Source organism: Triturus cristatus, chromosome 7 (genome assembly GCF_964204655.1).
Source record: "Triturus cristatus chromosome 7, aTriCri1.1, whole genome shotgun sequence".
Taxonomy (NCBI): Eukaryota; Metazoa; Chordata; class Amphibia; order Caudata; family Salamandridae; genus Triturus; species Triturus cristatus.
In genome coordinates, this window is record NC_140590.1 from 1,691,933,344 (window position 1) to 1,691,958,188 (window position 24,845).

General features: G+C 42.7%; 1 protein-coding gene across 1 annotated transcript in view; it reads left to right on the forward strand.

The window, feature by feature from the left end:
• Nucleotides 1-391: 391 nt before the first annotated feature.
• The window catches only part of C1R (complement C1r), a 57,926-nt gene continuing 33,472 nt past the window's right edge, over nucleotides 392-24,845 (forward strand). Inside the window, exons 1-3 of the mRNA XM_085619884.1 lie at nucleotides 392-526; nucleotides 9,081-9,303; nucleotides 11,354-11,546. Coding sequence (XP_085476010.1) covers nucleotides 525-526; nucleotides 9,081-9,303; nucleotides 11,354-11,546 — 418 coding nt within the window. The 5' untranslated portion in view covers nucleotides 392-524. The remainder of the gene's footprint in view (nucleotides 527-9,080; nucleotides 9,304-11,353; nucleotides 11,547-24,845) is intronic.

Sequence of the window (24,845 nt, forward strand, 5' to 3'; positions counted from 1 at the left end):
TGGACAGGCACAGGGGAGAGACAGGGGATAGGACAGCCCACAGGAGGAAGGCTGGGGACCGGACAGAGACTCTGTCTGAAGAGAAGGGAGGAGGCGGAGGAGTGCACTGAACACACGCAGGGCCTGTTAGGACAGGCACTCACAGTCACAGGGCAGCCTGGAGTGTCCTCGGACAGGTACGGAGGAGATATAGAACTGCACGCATAAGCAAAGCTGGACACAGGAGACCGGTCGGGTGTGCAAGGACACCGAAGGAAGACAGTGCGCAGACAAAAAGGGACCGAACAAGTCAATAAGTTAGACCAGGGCTGAAGCTGCTCTGTGGTCGGGAGGGGGCAGCACAGCCCAGCGATAGGAACGTAGAGAGAAATCCGGGAATTCCCTCAAATCTGACATTCTTGTGGTTGGAGCCAGGACACTCCCCACGCCGCCCCCTGAGCCGGGATCTGCTGGATTCAGGGAGAACTCCCCCAGCCGGGCAGAGAGCGGTGTCCGGAGACAGGGCGAGCAGGGGCGGCGGCAGCATGTGAGTGTATGAGGAGGAGGGAAGGAGTGAGGTTGCGGAGGAAGGGGCTGAGCTGGGGAGGAGGGGGTGCCCCAGGGGCTGGGGTGAGAGTGAACCAGACACCTCTGGTCCGGGCCTCGCCTGGTCACCCTGCCTTCTGGAGCCGAACATGGTCTCCGAGACTCCGAATGTACCCTTAAATACTACTCCTGGTGTTTGCCCCAGACCCGTCCATCCTCCCCCTGCCCCCCCCCCCCTACACCAGCGCAGTACTAGGCACTCCCTAGTTTAGCCCTCTCCTTGCTCTGTCATTACTTACTTCCTTGTGTCGAACAATTTTCATTTACGTAGCTAACCGCACAATATTTAGTCCTGGGAAAGCGCGTACTATCACTTCTTTTGCGATATTTCAAAATACTCCACCTGAGCCTTCTAATAAGATCTTTTATCAAGTTTAACCGCTCTTCTTGAATCCCATCTCCCCCGTCGTATGACACACTTTAATCACCGCTGCAGGCAATTAAAAATATTCGGCAATTTGGCAATTGTGTGTGTTTGTGCAGGTCAGAGCTCTGACACCGCTTGTTTTTCATCAACTGGAAACTGAAGAACAAACTCACTGGAAGTAAAGGCGCGAAGACATTAACTGGAGAGATCAAACCAGATATTGACATAGCCAGAGTGAGTGAGTCAGTCAGTCAGTCAAAAAAACTTTCTTTCGGCTATACAGCCATAAAAGCACAAATGATAACATTACATGTATTACAGTAACTTATATTGACATAGCCTGGCGCGCTAATCACAGCAGAATGCGCGTGCACAAACCAGAGGTCAGGCGTATCAATGTTAAGGTCCGTGCTTCAACTGTGCAAATTAAAGTGCGCAGTTATTGCGCATGCGCACGGTGTTCATGCGTAATTTGAGCAAAGACAAACGCCGGATCAGGGGCCCTCTCCTGACGGGCTCCTCTGGCGCAGCATCCAGCGCCTAGCGCCTGCTTTCATGCGCCTGCAGTGTGTAAAGTGAATTCGTTTAACCCGACATTTCACCAAGTTAGGCTATAATTTTGGACAGTACAGCTCGGAAACAGTGAGTAGGATATCCCTCTTTTTGTTTCTGAGCAGTGCTGTTATAATAATGCACTGATTCAGAGAAATATGGGGTTATACAAATTGACTTTAGCAGATGCATAAAAACAAGCGCTCGGGTCTGCGCTGTCCAGAGAACCCCTTCGAGACATGATGCGCCCCTGAACTCAAACTCCGCTTCACCCGATTCAGGAATTCCGGATTTACTGCTGTGTGGAGAAAAGTTCCTCAGAATCTAGGGTCAGGTCTACTGACATATGATGCAAGGTACAGCACCAGAACAACGTTACTGCACTACCTTGCGTGAAAAGGGAGAGAACTGTGATGCTAGCCGGGCCTTCAATTCCCCAGAGATGCTGAGAATAAAAACTGTGTTACAGATCTGATGGAAATGTCTCAGCAAAAAAAACCCTAATGAGGTAGTTATAAGCCACACTAAGGCAGTTATGGGAAGAGAGACACCCGCAGGCCCAGGGGTAGTGCTGTTGGGTCTCTGGGGAGAACACTCCAATTTTACTGCCTCTAAAGACATAGGCCCAGATTCACAAAGGTGTCACGCAACGCAGCGCAGCGCAGCACCCAAAGAGGCTGCGCTGCATTACAGGGCGAGACTACAGAGTTGTGGCTCTCTCCTCCCCTCTCCCTAGAGCTGGCGCTGATTTTGTGCTGCCGTGCGCCAGGCACACACCTTAGGGCCATAGTGCATAATGCAAAGGCGGGAAAAAAAGGAGAAATATTTCTCCTTTTAACACCTGCTTTTCAGCGCGTCAATTGTTGGCCCTAGATCCTGTCTACTAATGTTGGTAGATAGGATTCATTTATATTTATTTGGCAATCCAATATACACTTGTGGCCTTGGGTAACAACATTCTTTTAAGGTAAAGGTGACTGCAAGGGGTTTTGTTTAAACATGTAAAATCCTTGCATCAAAATATCACTTATGAGGGCCCAGACACATAAATTCTCAAAATCAATTTAGATAACCAAAAGCGAATACATCTAAATGACAAACTAGTGTACTATTTTTTGTTAGAATTTCTAATCAAACAAACTTAATTGAGGGGACATAAATAGTCTCATATATAGGAGTGACTGAAATTAATAATCTTATGGAAAAATATGTACTTGTCACCCGTGTATTAAACCCATTTCAGATGCCTATTTACAAATAAATTTGCCTAAACCACATCCAGAATTTCTCTTGCAAGAAAAATAAATCATTGTTTATTATTCGATAATATTCTCTTGGGTTGTAGGTTAAACACATAGGGCCTGATTATGAGTATCGGTGGGGGATGCAATAATTATTGCAGCTGATAAAAATCCGATACCAAGGTAATCATAATTTATTGGATAAGATAGTTATCACATATTCTATGTTTTTAGCTTATTGCCGCAAAATCTGCATCTCCCAGTAAATTCCTGATTTTCTTTTAACTTGTTAGCTTGCAGCAACGTTGCCCCACACATTTTTAAACAAAAGGTGAAATCTTCATCACATCTGGTAATTACCTGGTAAATACCTGTAAATGTAGCACTACTTGTAACTGAGATGTGTGCAGGGATCGTAATTTAATGGGCCACCTGTAATCAGGTCCTATAGGGGTTATTTAGAGATCTGGTGGATGCCCTCGTCCACCCTTTTTAGAGCGCATGCCAATGTATACAATATTATTATGGCAATGTGGTGTGCATCGTTCAAACTCTAAATCACACCTTAACCCTTTTGGTTCTATTTACACTTTCTCCACAGTCTTTTCTGTTATTGTTAATATTTGTTTACGGACCTTATGTGGATACCAATTCCTAATGCTGGAGCACCTCTTACCCCGCCTCATCCTCCTCTCTCAGGGTCATCTGTTCTGTTTTCTAGACATTGCACAGCCCTTTCATAAAATTAAATTTTTAGCACCTCCATGTGGTGCATGGCACACAGTGCATGCATGTGTGCGAAGGCACTACATGTGCCCCTAGGGCCACTTTTCAGTGGCCCATGAGGAACGGAGGCCCTGTTTGGGGCCCCAAAGTCTCTTTCTGTCAGCCTTTTCACGGCGGTCAGGCTGCCACGAAAAGCCTGTCGGAAATGGACATCATAATCCCGACGGTGGTGCCTGCTTCGGCACCGCCTCCATCTGGGATCACGATTCCAACCTCCACCCCTTCGGGATCACTGATCCTAGCAGAGGGGAGGTCTGTCCCCCAAAAGGCAAGGGTCTGACCGCCTGCATTGTAATGTGACAGTCGGACCGAAGGGCTGTCTGTCGGTGGGACCGCCACCGATGGCCTGTTGGTGGCAGTCCCACCGACATCATAATGAGGCCCTAAATGTCTGTGATGTGTGACACAGTGATCTGCATATCTTAATGCAGGAGTAGAATATCGTTCTGTGCCATGGTGCTTGGTCGACAGTGTGCGTGTGTGTGTGTGTGTGTGCGCACACGCTCAGGATAGTGCCCTAGTCTTGTGTCCTCGTTCGTTTGATGTTGGGAGTTCAGCATACCATTTTTTAATGTTTATGGATCCTTGCTCTCAAGGGCACATAGAATCAAAGACATAATATTGTGAATACCATAACTTTGTGGTTTTGAATATCGATGGCAAGTATATCATTTTTTTAAACAATCATATCAAAGTTTTAAATAACTGTTATTTAATATTGTGGTTTTGGTTATTTATATCGATTTAATGTGTTTTTATAAATATATTTACATTTTTATTTGTGTGTCTTATTTAGGTATTTTACAAATATTTTTAGACTAATGTTTTATTTGATTCTTTTCATTAATTTTCTTTATTGTTGAGTTAAATTTGCGTGTGTTCATAAAAAATATGCAATTGTTTTTTACATTTTTAATTATGCTTTAAAAATATTTATTTTTTAAATGTAATGTTATTTATTTTTTAGATATTAGTTTAATAGGGGTTTTGGGTGGAGAGCATTTTGCTATAGTGTTTTTATTATTTTTTAAATTAAGTAAATGTTTCATAATATTTGTTTTATTTACTATTAAAAAGTTTATTTTAATTTATGTTTCAGGTTGTTTTTTTCATGGGTTTTGTGTAGGTAGTTTTTTAAAATGTACATTTTAAACATTTTTATTAAAAAATATTTGCGTATATGTTGGTTAAACATTTATAAAAAAACTTTAATCATTTTAATGAAAAGGTTTTATTTAAGGAACGTGTTTCTGAAGTTTTAAAACATTTGTAATTTTACATTTAAGAGAAAAAATGTTTTAATTAATTGTTACAAATGTAAAGATACATGTTGTGAGTAGATTATTGTGTTAATCTAGATTGATATGGCAGATATATTGTTTTTTAAAGTATTTATATTTATATTATTTTTATAGTTTTCATGTTTTAAATAATATAATTTTGCTTTTTACTTTATTAAGTATTATATTTCTAATACATTTATTGTTTTTTTAAAATATTTATTTATGTCAATTTTTTCTTTAGTTTAGTTTTGAGCGGGAATCGTACATTTGGAATCTCCTCCCGAGTCCAACACTTTCCCCTATGTTGTTAAGTTCGTAGTGGGAATAGTAACTCTGACTCAAGCCCCATGCCCAAGTGCCCAATGTTTTCGCTAATTATGCTTACTTTTTAATGGGAATAGTAAATTTGGTCCTCCAAAGTCCAGTGCTTTCCTGAATGCTGGTTTGTTTTAAGTGAGAATAGTTGATTTGACCCCTCCAGAGTTCAATGCTTTTCCCCATTTTGTTTAGTTTGAAGAGTGAATAGTAAATCTGCCCCCCTTAGTGACCAGTGATATCCCCAGTGTTGCTTAGTGTGGAGTGAGAATATGACATTTTACACCAAAGAGCCCAACACTTTCACCACTTTGTGTAGCTTTCAGTTGGAATAGTTAATATGACCTCCCACCCCAGAGTCCAAAGCTTTCCCCAATGCTGCTTAGTTTAGAAGGGGAATAATAAATCTGACCCCCACCGGCGTCCACCACTTGCTCCATTTTATTTAGTTTGGACAAAGAATAATACATCTGACCCCTGTGCCACTCCAGCACCCATCATATTCCACAGTGGTGCTAAATTCGGATTGGGAATAGTAAATCTGAGCACCCCAGGGCCCAATGCTTTCCACACCACAGCTAAGTTTGGAGTGGGAATAGTACATCTCTCCCTTCCGGATCTCAACACTTTCCCAAGTGTTGCTTAACTTGAAGTGGGATTAGTAAATCTGCCCACCCTACTCGTATTCAGCACTTTCCTAATCTTACAGAGATTGGAGTGGGAATAGTAAATATGCCCTTTCAGCATCCTGTGTTTTCTCCAATGTTGTTTAGTTTGGAATACAATAGTAAATCTGACCACTCCCAAGTATATGTCAGTTTATAAAAAATATAAATGTTCTAAAATGTTTTTATATTTTTGCATATTTATAGGAAATTATTTAGCATTTTAAAAAAAAAGCTTTGATTCATGAAGATGTTCAGTTTTGATATTTTCAGATAAATCAATGTTTATATAAAATATTATACTTTTTAAATTGATCTATGGGTTGTCAATTAAATATCTTTCAATGTAGAAAAGTGATATCATTTTTTTATTAACTTTAATTTAAAACATGCATTTTTTTAAAAAAGTTACAAAATAAATTCAATTTAATCATATACAATATATTTTAAAGAGAACTGCAACTTTAAATTAAAATTCATAAGAATTTTAATTAAATATATTTAGGGCCTTTTTACAAGTTTGGCAGTCCGACCGTCACAAAACCACATTCTCCCCGGCCAGCAGCCCACAGTGCTGGCGATCCAAAGACCGCTGTATTACGAGTTGACAATAAAGCCGGCGGTGTGGAGGCAGGGATCTTGCAGTGGTGGAGAGTGCTTTTTTCAAATATATTGATGCCTGTGTGTGAATTTCAACTGCATATGTGCCGGATTCACACATATGCATGAAATATGTGGAAAAATACTATATACTCATTAACATCATTCAACCCATATAAGGTATATGGTACGAAAAGACTCACCTGTTTATCACTGCGCACAGGGTTGTAATCCTTGGGGTGAAGATCCTGCTGTGAAGGGGGGACCTGGAGATGGGGGTCCATGTCAGACTCTGCCCGGAAGAAAAAGAAAGGGGTGAGTACGTACCCCGAATCCTTTGTCACTGCCGCTTTGAAGCAGGCGGTTAGACCGCCGCAGTCCGTGGATCAGGCAACTTATAATATGCACGGCATTGAAGCAGCTCCCCTGTACCGCCTTATGGCAGCTGCCTTTCCCAGATCGCGAACCCAGGGGTCTGCTGGCAGTCATGGAGGTCCAGCAGCGGTCTTCCCAAAGCCAATCTGCTCTACTCGTAATACAGAAGTTGGACTGCTGAGTTCTCCACGCTGGGACTGCCACTAAGAAACGGCGGTCCATAGGACCGCCAAACTCGTAATAAGTCCCTTAATGTTTTAAAATTATATTGTCCAAATTTGTCACATTACATTTTCTTCTTAATATTGTTGTTAATTTTAATGTTAATTTAAAAACTCAATCTTATTGTAGTCTATATTTTTGCATTGGATCATTTTTAAAATTATATATTTTTTTAAGACAATTGTGTGGAATCAATATTTTTTTGATTTAATTATAAGTGTAGGTTGTCAATATTACAGTTATCTATATTTTAACCTCAATATTATTGTAGGTTGAGATTTTTGTATTCGATATTCAGGACAACTGCTGGTTTTGTGTTTCCACAAGGCCCTACCTTCCAAAAGCTGTGTGTGTGTGGCTGTAGTAAAATGATGCACAAAGGACTGCTATGCACAGCACTGCGGTCTTATTACAAGTATATTGGACTGGGGCCCCTTTCATGAGTCAAGTACCACTCATCATACCTGGGCCACTCTCGCAGCATGGAAGTGCATAAGGACATCGCAGGCACATACTCTCTCACTCTGGTGAACTTCAAATCGAGCAACTTGTCTTTTTTTGCTATCTCTCCCGAGTCAGTTCTTCCTCCCACTTTGCAACAGAGAGTTCTCAGGGGGCCCCCTTTACTTCCCCTAGGAAACCTTGCAGGATCCTCTAGTTCATGGGTACTCACAAACATTTTCGCAGGGGGCCGCAAAGTTTGGTCTATGGTGTGACTGAGAGCTGATACCAGAGGGGATGAAAAGTGGGTGTAGAGGAAGCAAAAGCATGTATATCTAGTGGCTGTCTTTAAAAATGAAGGTGTTCCTAAAGTTAAGGGCCAATGCTGCTGCTGCCTAGGGGACCCTATGTAAAGTTCAGGAGGGCTGCATGCGGCCTCCGGGCCGTACTTTGAGTATCACTGCTCTAGTTAGTCATTAGGCTTGAGGCATGAAACACGAGGCTCAAACCCTGGACCTGTGGCCTTTCCTGGGAAACTAGTACCACCTGTACATTTGTCACTGGTACTGGATATGACAGGGTTATCATTACTCCAGCTCTAGGACACCTGGCATCTGTTTTCACTTGCAGCTGGTGACTAGGCCTGTACCAGATCCATTGACATAGAGAAAGATACCGGATTAGATCCCTCTGACAGACAAAATCACATTACTCCCTGTACAAGAGTTGACTCATTATTCCTCAGCCAGTGATACGAGCTGAGTCCAGAACATGCAGGGTATTACCTCAGAGTGTAGCAGGAGCATGTCCCCTTTCACTGTCCCCTAAGCGGCTAAGGGCACAATTTTATAAGCAGTCTCTGATCTCTTCAGTGCGCTCTCGGCAAAAGACTCCCAAGCTTAGTGAGAACTAAACTATTGTTTTTTTACCATTCACTGCATCACAAATGTTAAGATTTAAAGGATATAGTTTTTATATTCTGCATCTAACAGGTATTGTTGTGATGCTCCTGTTTGGTGATGAATTAATATCACCCTCATGTTTTGTTCTTGCCACCCATCCCTTGGGGTGCCTTGGCATTCCAAATGAATAGTTAAGACATCCCTCCTGTGTCATTGAGTGACCTCAAGGTTGGGCCAAACTATTTAACCCTTTGCAATCGAACACTAGTGTTTATTTGTACTGGACTATTTTGGAGAAAGTTGCACCTTCTTCAGATAATTTAAGGCCAGAGTTAGAGTAGTGTATTAGCATTTCTAGGATCCACCAAACCCTCTGCATGCCTGTCAAACAAATGGCAAAAAACTCAAGCTTGATATGGTCAACATGGCAGATCCCTTGACCACTGGCCAGGAAGAAATAGTGACAAGGAGCAATAGACAGAATAGTATTTATTTTTTGAGAATATGCAGAGAAAAAGAATATGTTTTTGTGGAACAGGAAGAAAGACTTTGACTCTTCAACACTGGCTAAAAACGAACACCTAAGACTCTGGATCTGTCGAGAAATGAGAGGCCCGCAGTAATGAAGTACTTCAATGAAACCAGAACGTACCCAGAGTAATAATGCTCTCTGTGCCACTTTAGCTACAGGAGCGAATACGCTGTGGTAACTCTGCTAATTTGTAACACTCTGTTTGTGTTCTCAGGTTTGCGTTCTTCGTCTGGAGTTCCTTCATTGGACTGGTGGGATCGGTCGTGATAACCAGGCCTTATTTCGGAGAGATCAAGTCTCCCAATTTCCCCAACCCATACCCTAATGACAATGCGAGCTCATGGGACATTATGGTGCCAAAGGGCTTTTCGGTGAAGCTCACATTCTGGCAGTTTGACCTGGAGCCATCTGAGTCTTGCCTCTACGATTATGTGAAGGTGAGTGTTAGAGCTAATATCACCTAAGTTGTGTGCTATCAAGGACACTAACGTATGAGTACTCTAGGTGTATGACTCTGCACCTAGTCTAGGAACACCACCTCCTCATCTCTAGCTCAAAGTCTCGCCTCAGTTCACGCACCAAGCACCACTTCTCTATTCTTCTGCTCCCCTCTATGCTAGGGAGATGTTGCAGGCATTTCCACCCAGTTCTACTTCAGCATCTGGTTTAGGCAGTACTGAGGCACAACTTCACTTTTACCACTCTCTTTTCTGTACATTCCTAAGGCATATATATAAATCAAAGAGAGGGAGTAAGAAGGGGTTGCGACCCACTCAGCTTCTTATACTCAGCTTCTTATACCAATACTTAAAAATCAGGAGAGAGTGGATCACTGGTCCTGAAAGAACCAAAGTTAGCAACAGTAGTTCAGAGACTGTTAAGAAACCCTCAATCACGTTTATTGCAAGTGGTGTTCCAGCGGTATGTTCGATTATCCGCTTATGCTTAACAACGTGACACTACTGAAAAAACCAGAGGCAAAATACCTCCGGGTGGAGGAAGCACACAGTGACCCAATGATGATGCTGTCACGTTGTTAAGCATAAGCGGATAATCGAACATACCGCTGGAACACCACTTGCAATAAACGTGATTGAGGGTTTCTTAACAGTCTCTGAACTACTGTTGCTAACTTTGGTTCTTTCAGGACCAGTGATCCACTCTCTCCTGATTTTTAAGCATTCTTAAGGCATACCACCACCTGTCTCCTCTACATGCCCTGCTTCACGTCTCTATCCATATCTTCTACAGGTAAGCACCTCCTCTTTTAACAGAAGCACTCAACTTCATTCACTTCAACCACCAATACACCACTCCACATGCACCCCAAGATTTAATACACCACTTCCACTCCTTGGCGCATCACTCCACTTCTGTAAGCTCCTCTACCAGAACCCCGTGCACAAAGTTACATGTGTACCACATTGGTCAGGACATTCTGAAGAAACAGACTCCTACCTCTACAGCTTGCTTCTGGCCTGGACCGTTCTACAGCACACCCCCACCTCCACATCTTTGCTATATCACGGGAGCTTCTTCCAGAAATCCATCTCTAGCACCCTCTTCTCAGTGATGGGGTACAAGAGACACAGCACTCCAATTCCAACACTCTCTCCTTGGTGGTAGGGATACAGCAAACACATCATGCCACCTCTAACAGTCTCCAAGCAGTGGTATATTGCAGGCCTTTTTCACCACTCTCAGGCCTCGTCCTTGGTAATGTGATAATGTACATACAACACTCCTGCACTAGACATCTCTCATTGGTGGTGGGATTCTCCAGACACAGCCTTCCCCTTCCAATCTCTTCTCAGTGATGGGATACTGTAAACACACCATGCTACTTCTAAAACTCACTCTGTGGTGGTTGGATATCACAGACACAACCTTCCACTTCTAGGCACCTCTTCTTAGTTACGGGATGCTTCAAGCACAGAGCTAGGACACATCCCTCCATTTCTAAACTCTCTCTCCAGTGATGGACACCTCAGACTCACCCCTCCATTTATATACTCTTTTCCCTGTGGTGGGGCACCTCAGACACATCCCTCAACTTCTAATCTCTCTCCCCAGTGATGAGTTACTGTAAAAACACCACTCCACCTTTACCCTATCTCCCCAGTGATAGGACACTGTAAACACACCAGCCCACTTCCACCCTCTCTCCCCAGTGATGGGATACCAGACACATCCCACCAAGTATATTTTCTCTTCCCACAAAGAGATACCTCAGACACATCCCTTGAACACATCCATCCAGTTTTGCACTCTCTCCCTTGCACACTGTTCCTCCTTTTCCAGTCTCTCTTCATGGTAATATATTACAGAGGCACATTAATACTGTTTATACCCTTACTCCTCAACAGTTTGACACTTATGTCCATCAATTTCTGAAACAGCAGTCAGAAGATAAACCTTCTATAAATCTGACAATGCCTCTGTATTTGCCAATCATGCACAGCTTCCTCACCTTCTCTTGATTCTTAGATCTCTGCAGACAAGAAGGACCTGGGTCGGTACTGCGGGCAGGTGGGCTCCAAGCTGGGCAACCACCCTAAGCAAAGAACATTTGTGTCCAGAGGGAACCGAATGAGGCTGTTCTTCAAGTCAGACTTTTCCAATGAGGAGAATGGCACCACCATTTTCTACAAGGGCTTCCTGGCCTACTATCAGGCAGTAGGTATGTGAAACCATGCAAATACATCCTAAGCTTCAACCCTGCAGTAGGTAAGTGACACCAGGCATAGGATTCCACAACGCAATGTGCTCTCTAGCCCATGTTCAGACATGACACCGTACCGGGACATCCTGATCTATAGCTAGGCATCAGTAATGACATCACACAAGCTCATTCCAGCCTATAGCGTTTCGTATAATGTTATGTTATGTGTTATATTGCATTGTTATGCTATGCATTGTGATGTTTGATACAGCACAAGGCGTTCATAGTTACATGATACCAAACTTTGGCTTATTGCCACATTGGTGGGCAGTAGTTATGTCACACAACACAAAGAGTGGCTAAAACATTTAAAGTGATGCATGAAAATAAATTCAAAGCTTCCTAACCACTGGCTATTCCATTTGAAAGCACTCCATTCCATCTGGACCTTCCATATGAAAAACATTGCTAACCCCTAGCAATATAGTTAGAATTGCTGCACCATGTTCTGTCTACAGTGGAACATAAGCAACTCCAGATACATGTGGACTCCTTCATCTCTCTGAAGCTACACCTGTGTATGGTGCTACTACTTAGCAAGACTCTATGGGGCAACCTAGATTGGTGGGTGTACATTTCCTAGCCAATGAGAATATTTCTGAGTAGAATTCTATTCTTTCAGTTTTAGCTTCTTTTTATCTGGAACCTGCCTCCTAGTAGCAGTGTTGTGTCTGGGTTTTGCAGTTACATCACACCGGGTAACACTATACATCTGTTGAGTTGTGCTCTTGAGGAGTTAGAAGCTGCTTCTTGAGTCTCTGGATCATTAAATGACTAGCCGTCTCCGCATAGTTGCTCTCCTGGCAGTGAGGCATGCAGAAGCCTGATGATTGGGTTGTGCAGGGTCTCGAACTTTAATTAGACTCAGAACGGGCAGTGTCATGGAACGAATGCGAGATGTTTGAACTACAATACACATTTCAGGCCTAGAGCCTAGCAATTGTTTTCTTCCAAAGTCTGTGGTATCCAGTTTTGCTGTTGTTGCTGAAATGTCCAGCGGGTTTAATCTGTTTTTTGTCCGTGATTTTGATTTTTGTTTTGTATCTTTGGTTTGTCACAGTTTTTGTGTTTGTGGTATTGCTTTGTTAATAAAAGGGATGAATTGCATCTGCACCTATCAGCAGCATTTGACACTGTCCACCACCAGTCACTACTGCAAAAACATCATCAACTTGGAATATGTGGCAATGCTCTAAAATTGAATATCTATTACATTAACGGGAGAAAAAGCTTTGTAAACGTGTTATACCTTCCCCCTTTAATATCAGTCCCTCGCACTCAACTGTGGCATCCCTTGGGAGTCTATCATATCTCCTCTTTTAGTCAAAATCTTCCGATTCTCATTACCAGACCTAATTAAATCATTCAACTTCACCTGCTACAACTATGTAGACCATAAAAAGAATTAATCTGAAAATGGATGGCTCCAATCATCGCAACAAATCAAAGCTTGATGACTACCATCACACAATAAATGTGCGAATTATGAGTGCCACCTAAAGCTCAACAACACAATGACAGAGATCATGACCTGTGAAGCATGGCAAAAACATCAGCCTATGGCCATACGACCCAAGGAACTCAATGCCCCTCTAACCACATCAAGCGAGGAAAGAAATCCAGGGTTATCCATGGATACATATCCATCCTTGATATCATGTCAACAAGGTCATAAAGAAGAGCTAATACAATGAAAATACTGCAGCGTATTTTCCAATACCTTCTTTAACAACAAAAGCTACAAACTGTCTTAACACTCGTTTGATTCCAAGCATAACTATGTCAACAGCTTTTACTGTGGTACCCTCAGTTCCATCAAATGTAAAATGCAATTAATCCAAAATGTTGCTGCGAAACACAACCTCACCCTTCTCTCAGAAGAACATATGATTCCAGTCCTACAATGAGTTAACTGGCTACCTATAGTTAGAAGGGCAATGTTCAATACAGTCTGCATTGTCCACAGAGCCTCCCTAGGAAAAGCACCATTATACCTCCAAGTTAAATTCAAGCAATACAAAACAATAGGCCCCCAGCGTGCCAGGTTTGTACCGCAGATCATCATGCCGCCTTCTAATAACAAATCCATAGAAGGCACTTCTTTCATTGTACAAGACACAAAGCTTTGGAGTTCACTCCAGCCAATATTTGAACATTTAGACTCGCGAAGAGAGGTGAAAACATTCCATTTCCACGATAACTATATCATCTAATAACCTTGGGATAGACAGTGGAATAATAATCACTCCTTAAAGTACACGCTACATTACGAAGGACTGCCCTCTGTTTACCCTGGGTGTCGTATAATATGACATAGCACTTTGCTCAATGCAAATACTGGATCTGAAAGCTCTATCCGATGAATCTCTAGTTCCGACTGAGGCTAACGTCCAAATTCAACACACTACAAAAACGTCTACCAGATTTGGCTCCACAAGGCAGACAGAGTGGTTAATTTTCAATACAATAAAGGTTAATTAAATGACTTGTAAAGTTATAAACTGAAATCATCAAATTAATTATAATCAGTAACCAGTACATGAAGGCGTTGGTCAATATATTCAAAGCAATTCAAAGTCATATTTATAAAGGATTAGTTATAATCAATAACCAACACACAAAGGTGTTAGTCAATATATTCAAAGCAAGTAATATAATTAAAAGCAAACCATTATAAAGTTGTCTCAAAATGAAAGTTAAGCAAGATCAGTTCTCCCATAAAGAGAGCACCCTACTCTGCTAAGTCAGAAAAGGTTCTGGTAGGAAGTCAGGGAAAAGGCTCTTCCATTAAGGCCTCTGATAAGTATCTGCTGTAGGGTCAAGTGAAGGGTCATCTGCCTGAGTGTCCTGCAAAGGAGCTTCTGGTGAATCTTCTGCAATGCTTTGCTTAAATCATACAATTTCCAACACTTGATAGACTTACAGAGGATTCCCAGACAAAGGACCAATCAGGTTGAGGTACATAAAGACAAAACAAATTCATTATTTTCACACTGTAAATGAGGTTAGTCTAAACATCCCTTGGACCTTCAGTTATCTGCAGCATAATGAGATACATGTGGCCAAGCTGTGCTCTGCAGGTGCTTGTTAGAGCATTCTATAAGAATTGCAGGAAGAAAACACTTCACACGGGAACAGAAAACAAGAGCTGCATCGTTTGAGATTGCCGGTTCAATTTTCCCTGAAATAAAGAAAGATACACAAAATGGAACAAGATGGCAACCAAATGTTACCCATTTTAAAATGAGCCCTACATTACCTATGGTAAATCTAAAGGAGACTAATACACATCCAATACATTTGCCAGTTACACGTTAGTGTCGCTGCTAGTGCAAAACATTTAATTATAGAAAAGTCACTATCAAAAATTCATGCAACAGCACTGAGCTGATTGTCAGCTGCTGGTAGTTCAAACAGAATGTACAATATGTAGAAATATAGAATTACTGGGATATTTTTCACTGACGTTATAGAAAATGAGAGCGAAGCTCGAGCTGTCTATGATGTCACTCAGAACCCCGAGGTGAAAATAATTCCTGTAATTGATGACCACCCATCTAATATTGTATGTTATATGCTTCTAATACCCTTTCACTATCATGAACTGCTTTCAGTTTGTTCTTTTATATAACTGAATATATGTGCATTAAAAAAAAAAATCTTAAAAGTTCGAATACCTGGAATAGATTTTTTTTATATAAAAGTCATACATTGACAGCTTTGTGGATGTGTTTCATTCTGATCTTCTAGTAATTATATGTTGTAGATTTGCAAAGTACAAAATTGGTGCCCTTTCAATTTGCCCTTTTTCTAACCAAAGTGCACTTTACAAATTAATGCATTTCCTCAATTTAACTCTTCTATCCTGAGACGTGTGACCTACTTTCAAAGACTTCTCTGGTTGTTGTTTGTGGCAGACACTGTCACGATCAGTCAAATCTTCCATAGTTCATGTCTTTTAAAAGTAGCTATAGGAAGCTGGCACAGTGGCGCTTTGTTTATTCCTTAGTAGGTTTATTTTTCGAAGTCGACATGTGCAATTAGACTCTGTGACGCAGGGCCGGCTTTAGCGCTGGTGGCGCCCTGTGCGACAATGTTTGTTGGCGCCCCCCCCAAGGTCCACCTCCACTACGGATTCTCTCACTAGCACCCTTTAACAGTGACCAAGTCTCCATAACCACACTCTCTCAGATACATTGAATTAGTTATATAGCGCCACTCATACCAGTGTAGGGTGTCCGAGCACTTTGCATCACACACACATTACACAGAGACAACCAATCATACGTGTTATTAATCAGAGTATAGGAAATGTTTACATCAGCCAAAGGACTAAAAGTGTAGGAGTCACATGTCATCCATACTGGTAGGCAGTATAGTTTAAGAGTGCTTGGTGTGGAGAAGCAGAAACTCGAAACAGAAACAGAAACAGCATAGTTGTGAGTTTTCTTTAATAATAAGAATCGATTTCTAGCCAAATTAACCCTTTATGCAACATTAATCAATGTTCTAATATATGCTTTGCAGTGTGTATGCAGTTCTATGATGAAAGTTAAAAGCTCACTGTTGAATATTAGGACTTTAAGTTATAAATTGCAAGTAACAAAAGGATGTCTCTTTGAAAGCAGTAACCTGCTGATCTGTTTACATTATATGCAGTGCTTTAAATGGGAGAAAACTAGTGCAGGTACTCATTTAAATGTGGCAAGTGGGCAGGGCTATGGGCGGGGCTAAAGGCAATATATGCGAGGCTTATTGACTTATATAGTAGTTGCAGCACAGACCAAACACGAGAAATTTGTTTCTATAAACAAAACAGGTTAATTAGTTATACAAAACGAAAGTCAAACACAGTGATATTTTAACATTTTCTTCTTTTGTAATATTTATCTCGTTTTTCTCTCACACAAAAACACTCACACACAAGCAGGCAAACAGACAAACATAAGCAGACACTCACACAAAAGAATCAGGTGAGATTAAAGCCCTTTTAACCTCCTTACCTCCCATGGCTTTCCTCATTGTGCTATCACTGGGCTGCCTCGATTCCTTTTATCACAGCATGACAGCGAAGACCCAGATATCATGCAAATGAGCCCACACTAAATAGTCGGCGGGTGCTCAGCTCAGGGCTATGAAAGTGCTTTGGCTGTCAAAGGGACAGCTTACCACCACTAGAGGCCAATGCACCTAACCCTTATGAGTACCGGGACTCTCCACAGCAGTAGAGAAGTGCCAGTACTCAGAGTGATGAAAATAAGAAGTGCCGGTACTCAGTACCTGTGAGTACCGGCCCATTTAAAGCACTGATTATATGCACTCTGTAATCTACTTGGTACACGTTGTTTGCAGCAGGCATATTAACCCTCTGCACTAACTTCACAGAGGTCACAACCTCATCTATACAAAAAATGCTGATCTCTCTCCAGGAAGATAATTAATCACACGAGTTATCTTGACATTTTTTGTGAGGCCCGGAAATTGATGGAGGAAAGAAAGGTTGCAGCAGGTGCTTCAAAAACATAATAAACTTGCAAACACGGCGCCCCCAGGAAGCCAGCACCCGGTGCAATGGCACCGGTCGCACCGCCCTAAAGCCGGCCCTGCTGTGACGCACTATGAGGTGATTGGTGGCTTTCTACTTTATAGCCGACAGTCACGAACCTTACCTCCCATGGCTTTCCTCATTGTGCTATCACTGGGCTGCCTCGATTCCTTTTATCACAGCATGACAGCGAAGACCCAGATATCATGCAAATGAGCCCACACTAAATAGTCGGCGGGTGCTCAGCTCAGGGCTATGAAAGTGCTTTGGCTGTCAAAGGGACAGCTTACCACCACTAGAGGCCAATGCACCTAACCCTTATGAGTACCGGGACTCTCCACAGCAGTAGAGAAGTGCCAGTACTCAGAGTGATGAAAATAAGAAGTGCCGGTACTCAGTACCTGTGAGTACCGGCCCATTTAAAGCACTGATTATATGCACTCTGTAATCTACTTGGTACACGTTGTTTGCAGCAGGCATATTAACCCTCTGCACTAACTTCACAGAGGTCACAACCTCATCTATACAAAAAATGCTGATCTCTCTCCAGGAAGATAATTAATCACACGAGTTATCTTGACATTTTTTGTGAGGCCCGGAAATTGATGGAGGAAAGAAAGGTTGCAGCAGGTGCTTCAAAAACATAATAAACTTGCAAACACGGCGCCCCCAGGAAGCCAGCACCCGGTGCAATGGCACCGGTCGCACCGCCCTAAAGCCGGCCCTGCTGTGACGCACTATGAGGTGATTGGTGGCTTTCTACTTTATAGCCGACAGTCACGAACCTAGGAGGGAGTAAAGGACCGGAGCTTTACTTTCTTTTTAAGCGCTGGTGTTTTTGTTTGAAGATCACCTCGCCGGATGTTCCTGTGGAAGACAGACTGCAATGGCCGCCACCGGTGCAGTGAGTGACGCAGTGGAACTGTAGCACGCCACAGCGGGCGGTGGTTTTGTTAACCACCGTTGTGACAACTTGCATTGAGTAATCGCTTTTAGAAAACCCTGTTCACGATAGTAGAAGTATATATCACAGCTACATTATACTGCTTAAACCACTTACACTCACATAAGTCAAAGCCTCGCCCCCTACGGGTCATGGCCATCACCCAGTGCTGTAGCAACCCACAAAAATAAACTAACCATCAACAACTAGACAGAAATGGAATAACGGAAGACATCTGACACATACCACTGGACAATGGAAGACTCTAATATAGCCCACCACTATAGGTTCCAACCAGCATCATACCATAACCTCTTTTTGATATCTCACATTGACAAAGTCCTTTGCAGCAGATCTGCCCCCCCCCCCCTTCAACCTACTCCTACTCAGGACCATAAGCCTTTTTTATTTTATTGAGTTTTTTCAAAATCTCATATAAATTTATACAAGTTTCAACAGTGCATACATGAGAAAGATTCTCCCTTGCTTAATGGTTTTTCCCTCTATTACTGCATTCCTAATATCAGAATTATTGGGCAGGTCTATAACATAACATATCATATATAAATATAAAAAATCATCCACTAATGTCCTGCATGTTGTGCAATCCAGGGGATAATTTTGCCTTCTTCTGTGGTGTACTGTAGGGTTTGTGGTGGTAACGAAACTGTTTCAATTAAAATCTGGCATTGAGCGAAGCCTTGTTGACTCATTCGTACGCCTTATTCCAGTTGTGGTTCAGGGCACACTAACGCACATCACTCACATGCTTATCTTGGGTCCCCTCCTGATTGTTCTACTGAACATTGACATCAGAATATTGTGATGGAGGAATATAGAGAACAGTATATTGAGTGTCAAAATATTGAAAGGTAAGTGTATATAGGGAGGTATAGATTTACCATTCCTCACTCCACATCTATGTACCTTAAAGATATATGCACTCTCAGGTGCGCACATGTGAAGTTAGGTATAGAAAATCTCGACATTTTAAAAATATTTTTTCCTCGCTATTGTGTTCAATCGATATTCTGGGGTCGATATTCAGTGTCTTCACTTTCCCTCCTCTGTCTTATACAAACACCATAATATAGGTTTGGAACTCATTTCCCACTACCTGGTAGGTTGAGTATCATTGCCATCAGTGTGGTTGTCATTGGCATGTCTGGGAACAAAGTCCAGATTTCTCTGGTAGTATATGCTTAGTTAACGTATTGGAGCAATTGACCCGAGCCCACCCCAACCACCACCCTGACCCCGTGAAAGGTAAGAAGTTTATTGCTCTGGTATAAGTCTCCCACCATATTGCATCCTGCCTCATGCCACTTTCTCATTGGCATCTATTTTGTTATGTCATGGAATGGTTTTATAGACCAGAACAGTACACGAGGGGCAAACGGTGGTCGCCTCTGCACCATTTACAATTCTTTTCCTAGACCACTCCCACCAGTCAGGCCATAGATGGGTAAGTAATGGACACATTCCATCACATCACAAGCGATTTGACAACGGTCGCTATAGGGAGGTTATGAAACTAGCTTACTGTGTTTTGTAATTGGGACGGTACGTAATAGAACCGTGTCCACTAGCCCATGGGGCGGGCTTAACTTAATTACTGTCACTTACCCGGAGAGTGTACATATGACAGCATCTAGTTCTTGGAAAAGTTTAAAATGGGTTGGGGACATAGAGTTTTGTAGCATATACAAGCAGGATGGCAAACAGAACATCTTCACCACTGACATCTTTCCCCTAATTGATAAAGGTAATGTTTTCTAATAATCAAATGAGTCAGCAAGTCCAATAACATCTTTCTCCATTCCATGCGTATATTGTGTATTTTTGTTGTTATTAACCTCTCTACTCAGGTATCGGAGACTTCTTGTTTCCCATTTTATGTCTAATTTTAGTAGATAATGTTTGTCTACAGCCTTTAGTTTGCCAAGTAGGAATATTCTAGATTTACCCCAGTTAGTAACCAAGTCTGATACTTCCCTGAAACTGCTTAGTTCTTACAGAAGCTTAAGGAAGGAGAGGGACCAAATATAGGGAGTCTTGTAAATATATCAAGGCATCAGCTGCAAATAGAGACGCTACATGTGTTTTTTCCAGGGGCGTAGCTTCGGGGGTGGGGGGGGGCATTTGGAGTGTTACTCCCTCTAATAATTGTATTCTGTTGTAAATAGTTGGATACAAGTGCTTTTAGTCGGGTATGGTGAAGTGTCTGTCGAATTTTTACATGCCCACGCTGACAAAAACACACACACTCTCTCGCTGTTTTGAACGCCTTAAAAATGTTGGTTAGTTTGAAAAGTGTGTTGGTTAAGTGCCCCTAAAAACACACCCACCTCTCTCTTTCCACTACATCTTAGCACCCCTCCTGTCCGGGTTCTCATATATTGTGCTTTACCCAGATACCCTAGTGTGATTATAGGGAAATCTGAAGCTCACCCCCCAATCTTATTGACCAAGCTACGCCCCTGGTTGTTTCGCACCAGTATGTCCCACTAGTCCAATGCTTCGCGTACTCTACATCCCAGTGGCTCCATTCCCATTTCAAATAGCAATAGGGACAGTGGGCAGCCTTGTCAATCATCCCTTTCTAGCATCCAATTATCCCAGAACCAACCATCTTTTTTAATTCTTGCTTTGAGTTCCATGTATAGCAGCTTTAAACAGTTTAAAAAAAATATGGCCATACACTAAAATAAAAATCTCAGAATGGACAGCCCAGTGCAGTAACCAGCCTACTGGGCTTTGATCGTACGAAATGCCATAAAGAGACCTATAGAGCTGTTCAAAGCTTCCAGCTCACTGAAAACCATAAACTGCCTGCCTGTTTCTCACATTTCTTAATTCATCACACTGGTAAGTGCTGCGTCCCATAACACGATAATCACACCTCAGTGGTCATCATGTACAACATGGAAACACTTCTCACATAGGATCAATACAAAGACAGCACCCTTCCAACGACACACCCAACACAGCACAACACCCTTCCTATGTAGTGCTTTTGCGCCCTACATAGAGTAGTAAGCATAGTACGCATGTTATAGACGTTTCAATACAACAGATACAGATAGAGGCTTTGGGGAAGCCCTCTTCATCTGTTGGTCTGTTCAACTGTTATTCACGTTTTTCTTCTTCCCACTACAGCATATAGCACGAGGCAATAAGTCAGGCCATTATAGCCATTGGCTCACTTGCATTGTGAGTGACGCCATTTTGTCAGACCCTATGTGCACATTTGCCTAAAAAGAAGTGCACTTTATGCCAGAAGAAAATTAATTAGCCATCGCACCAGGTTGCCGGTATCAGGACGTTTGACTTTGTCAATGCTTGTTTACATGGCAAAGCCCAGATCTTGTTCGAACACTTACCCACTGTGGAAGGTGAAGAGGAGGATAATGCTTCGGATAAGTATCTGGAAGTAGTACACGGGTTAGACAGGCGTTTTAATCGATTGCAGACCCTGGCAGTCCACTGCCACATGTTGTTTAGATGTGAGGAACAGGCCCTGAGTCTGTTGATATTTATGTGTTGTGGTTGTAGTCACCCTGTGAGAGTTTTGGAACTTCACACCACACCTTACTAGGGACCAGCTGCTAGTTGGACGAGCTCTGGAAAAAACACTAGTCTCCAAGCACAATTGAGCGTATGATGTAATTGACATGTTAAAAGGTACTGACTTGTCATTCAAACTCATATAAACAGTTAAAAGCATGAGCAGCAGCGTGCGTGCATGACACAGACAGGAAATGCATCTCTAGGTTTGCCTGTGGTAAACAGAAGTGACAGGAAGTGGTGAATTGAAAGTAGTAGATCAGAAGCTGTGGATTACATAAACATGCTATAAGTATCTGACAGCTTCTTTCCTAGTGGCACTACAAAAGGCTGTCCTTCATTTAAGATAGAGTGCCATTTCTGTGACTGCACCCACCAATTTGCAGAGCTTACAGCAATGAAAAGGGAGTTGGAGTGAAGGTTGTTGTTGGAAGTTCAGAGGAGGTGCAAGGAGTTAAAGAAGGCACAGGGTCTGCTGAGTCAAAATGAAAGTGGATGGGTCATGGAGTGTGGGCAACAGTATGCTAAGGGTCAGTTCAAAGATTTCTCTTTTTGTGCAATTGGTGGATCATGGATTTTCATACGGTCAGAAGACATGTATAAAACATGGGAAAGTGGTAAGATGCCAGTGCCAGTGATCTGTCATAGGATGCATATGTAGGACAAATATTTCCATATTATGCTGTGAGCTGAAATACGATTGATGAAAAATGTATGGTACACAAACACATATTTACAAGTTTAATTGGCAGCACCATAGAGACTTTTTATGATTCTCAGATCCAATGCCAAAGTGCAAATGTAAACCATTTTGTAATGGCCCAGTGTGGAGTATCTGTTGAAAGCAGAAGAAAGGATTCAGATATTGTAGGAACATAGAGTGGAACCCACCTTGCTCCTTGATATGAACAGATTGTTGTGTTGTGCAAAGCAAACACTTTAAACATGCCAGAAAAAGATTGCTAGTTTTATTAAACTTCAACTGCTTAACATCTCTTTCACTGTGAGGAAGGTGTTGTCTCTTGAAGACCTTGTATGAACAGGGCATGAGTAAACACGTTGAAAGTTTACGATGGCTTTCACCTATCATAATAATATGCAAGAAGAATGGCTGTTGTGTAGTGATCTTTGCAATAGAATAATAGTGAATGGACCTGGACGATCATCCTCAACCATGACTTGATGATTTGATTGACACACTGGAAGGGGCATGGTGTTTATCCAAGTTAGCTTTGCTTCCCACAGATCAAGGATTACACCACCTTAATACTTATGTATATGTGAAGTACAAATCCGCTTTTCGGAATACCCCTTCAGTTGGCATCAGCATCTTCTGCCTTTGAACACGCTATGTTCCATGTGTTTAGGGGAGTGAATGAAGTACTGGCGTTTCAGGATGCCATTCAGGTCAATGGTCAGATGCTTAGGGGTATAAAGAAACAGTGTATACAGTAATGCATATATTTGAAAAATGTGATGTTTAAGGATGAAAAAGTGAATGTTCTGTCTATAGAAGATTGAGCATTTAGGACACAGTGCCTTCAAAGAAGGTGTTAAACTACTGCCAGGATTAGTTGATCTCATTGTCAGTGCTCCTGCACCCCAAATATGAAAATAACTCTCACTAATCCTTGGCCACTGTATCAAAGAAAATGCTAAAGATGATATGTTTGGAGCATTTTTGACTACCCTCTTGACAAACCAGATCACAACAAATGTTTCTTGCTCAATGCCAAGAGGGTTTATATTTCTAAAGGGGAGAGTAATTGCTTACCTGGGGTGGTGATGGAGAGTGTTAGTCCTGGTACCATTGGCTTTTGGGTACTGCGCCACTGCTATCCAGTGCGCAGTGCTCCCTGAGAAAAGTAATGTTGAATTAGTGATTCCATGATTGGTATTTTGACTTACTGTCAGACCCTCGTATCATACAGAGGGGGGCCCGGGGCTTGTAATTCAAAAGCGACTGGTGGGCTCTCAGCACCGATTGTGCAACCCACTGGAGTCGCCCGTAAAGTATGACTCGGGCCTGCCACCGCAGAGCGCCGTACGCAGCATGTGCCGCTGTGTGACTCAGCGAGTGCAACCACACGCCGGTCTGTGACCCTTCCCTTTGCGACATGTTAGTCACCCCTGCAGAAGGCCTGCGGGCAGGGTGCGTTGTATGTAGAAGGCAGGTCATACATTGGAGTGTGTGGCATGACCTGGTAGTGAATTACCCACGAGCGCGTTTTTCACTATTGCAAGGCTACCTGTTCCCCATAGGCCAGACTGGGCAGTTTTGATTATAGCATCCTATAATCCTAACTGGCTCAGGGATCCAGGTAGAGAGTCGAGTTTAGTATGCTTGAACCCAGAATGGGAAGATACATCTTTTAGGAAAGATGATTTTAACATTCTGTGTTTGAAAATACCTCTTTTAGAAAGACAGTATTTTCTTGCCTAACCATCCACCCTGCTTCTGCTAGGGCGTGTATTGTATGTCTGGGTTTGTGTGAGTGACAGGGCTGGGGGGACCCCAGGATGTAGGGCGCAATGGCACTAGGCCAATCGCTGCGAGAATGGTGGGATGAGCAGGCGCCTGGGTCTGAATAGAGCAGGGCCATCTCCCCCGGTGCTGGCTCCACTTCCTGTGGAGCGTCTGAAGACCCTAGCCCGCCCCGACAAAGGAGAAGAGCACACCTGGTCGAAGGCACCCAAAACCGGTTTGGTCTGGGCACAGGACCATCTGCCCTTGAGGACAAAGGGATGTAGGAGTATAAATATTGGGGCCCTGACCCCAGAACTTTAGGATCATTTTGGGAACGAACAAGACGGCCCTCTGCCGAGGAAGAGCACCCGGAGACCGCAGGAGTTGTATTGCCCCTCTGCCAGAGCGCTGTAGTGGGTTGGCCTGTGGTAGTGTCTCTCGTGCCAAGGAGAGGTAGAAAGGACCAATGAAGAAACTTTCATCATCTTGCCGAATATTCTCCAAGGGCTAGAGTTGAGCTAGTTTCCTGTTTGAAGACGCAGGGATACCAACGACTTCACCTCTTCTGTTTGAGCGAGGCCTAGAACTGCGGTTTAAGCTGCTACAGAGGAACTCTGCAACTCAAGCCAGCCATCGACGCCGCTTTCTGCAACAAGACCGTGAGCACCGCTCCGACTCGCCCCGGAGTCCGACGCCTGCCGCTGTGCTGCACCGGCTCCGAGATCACCATCTGGG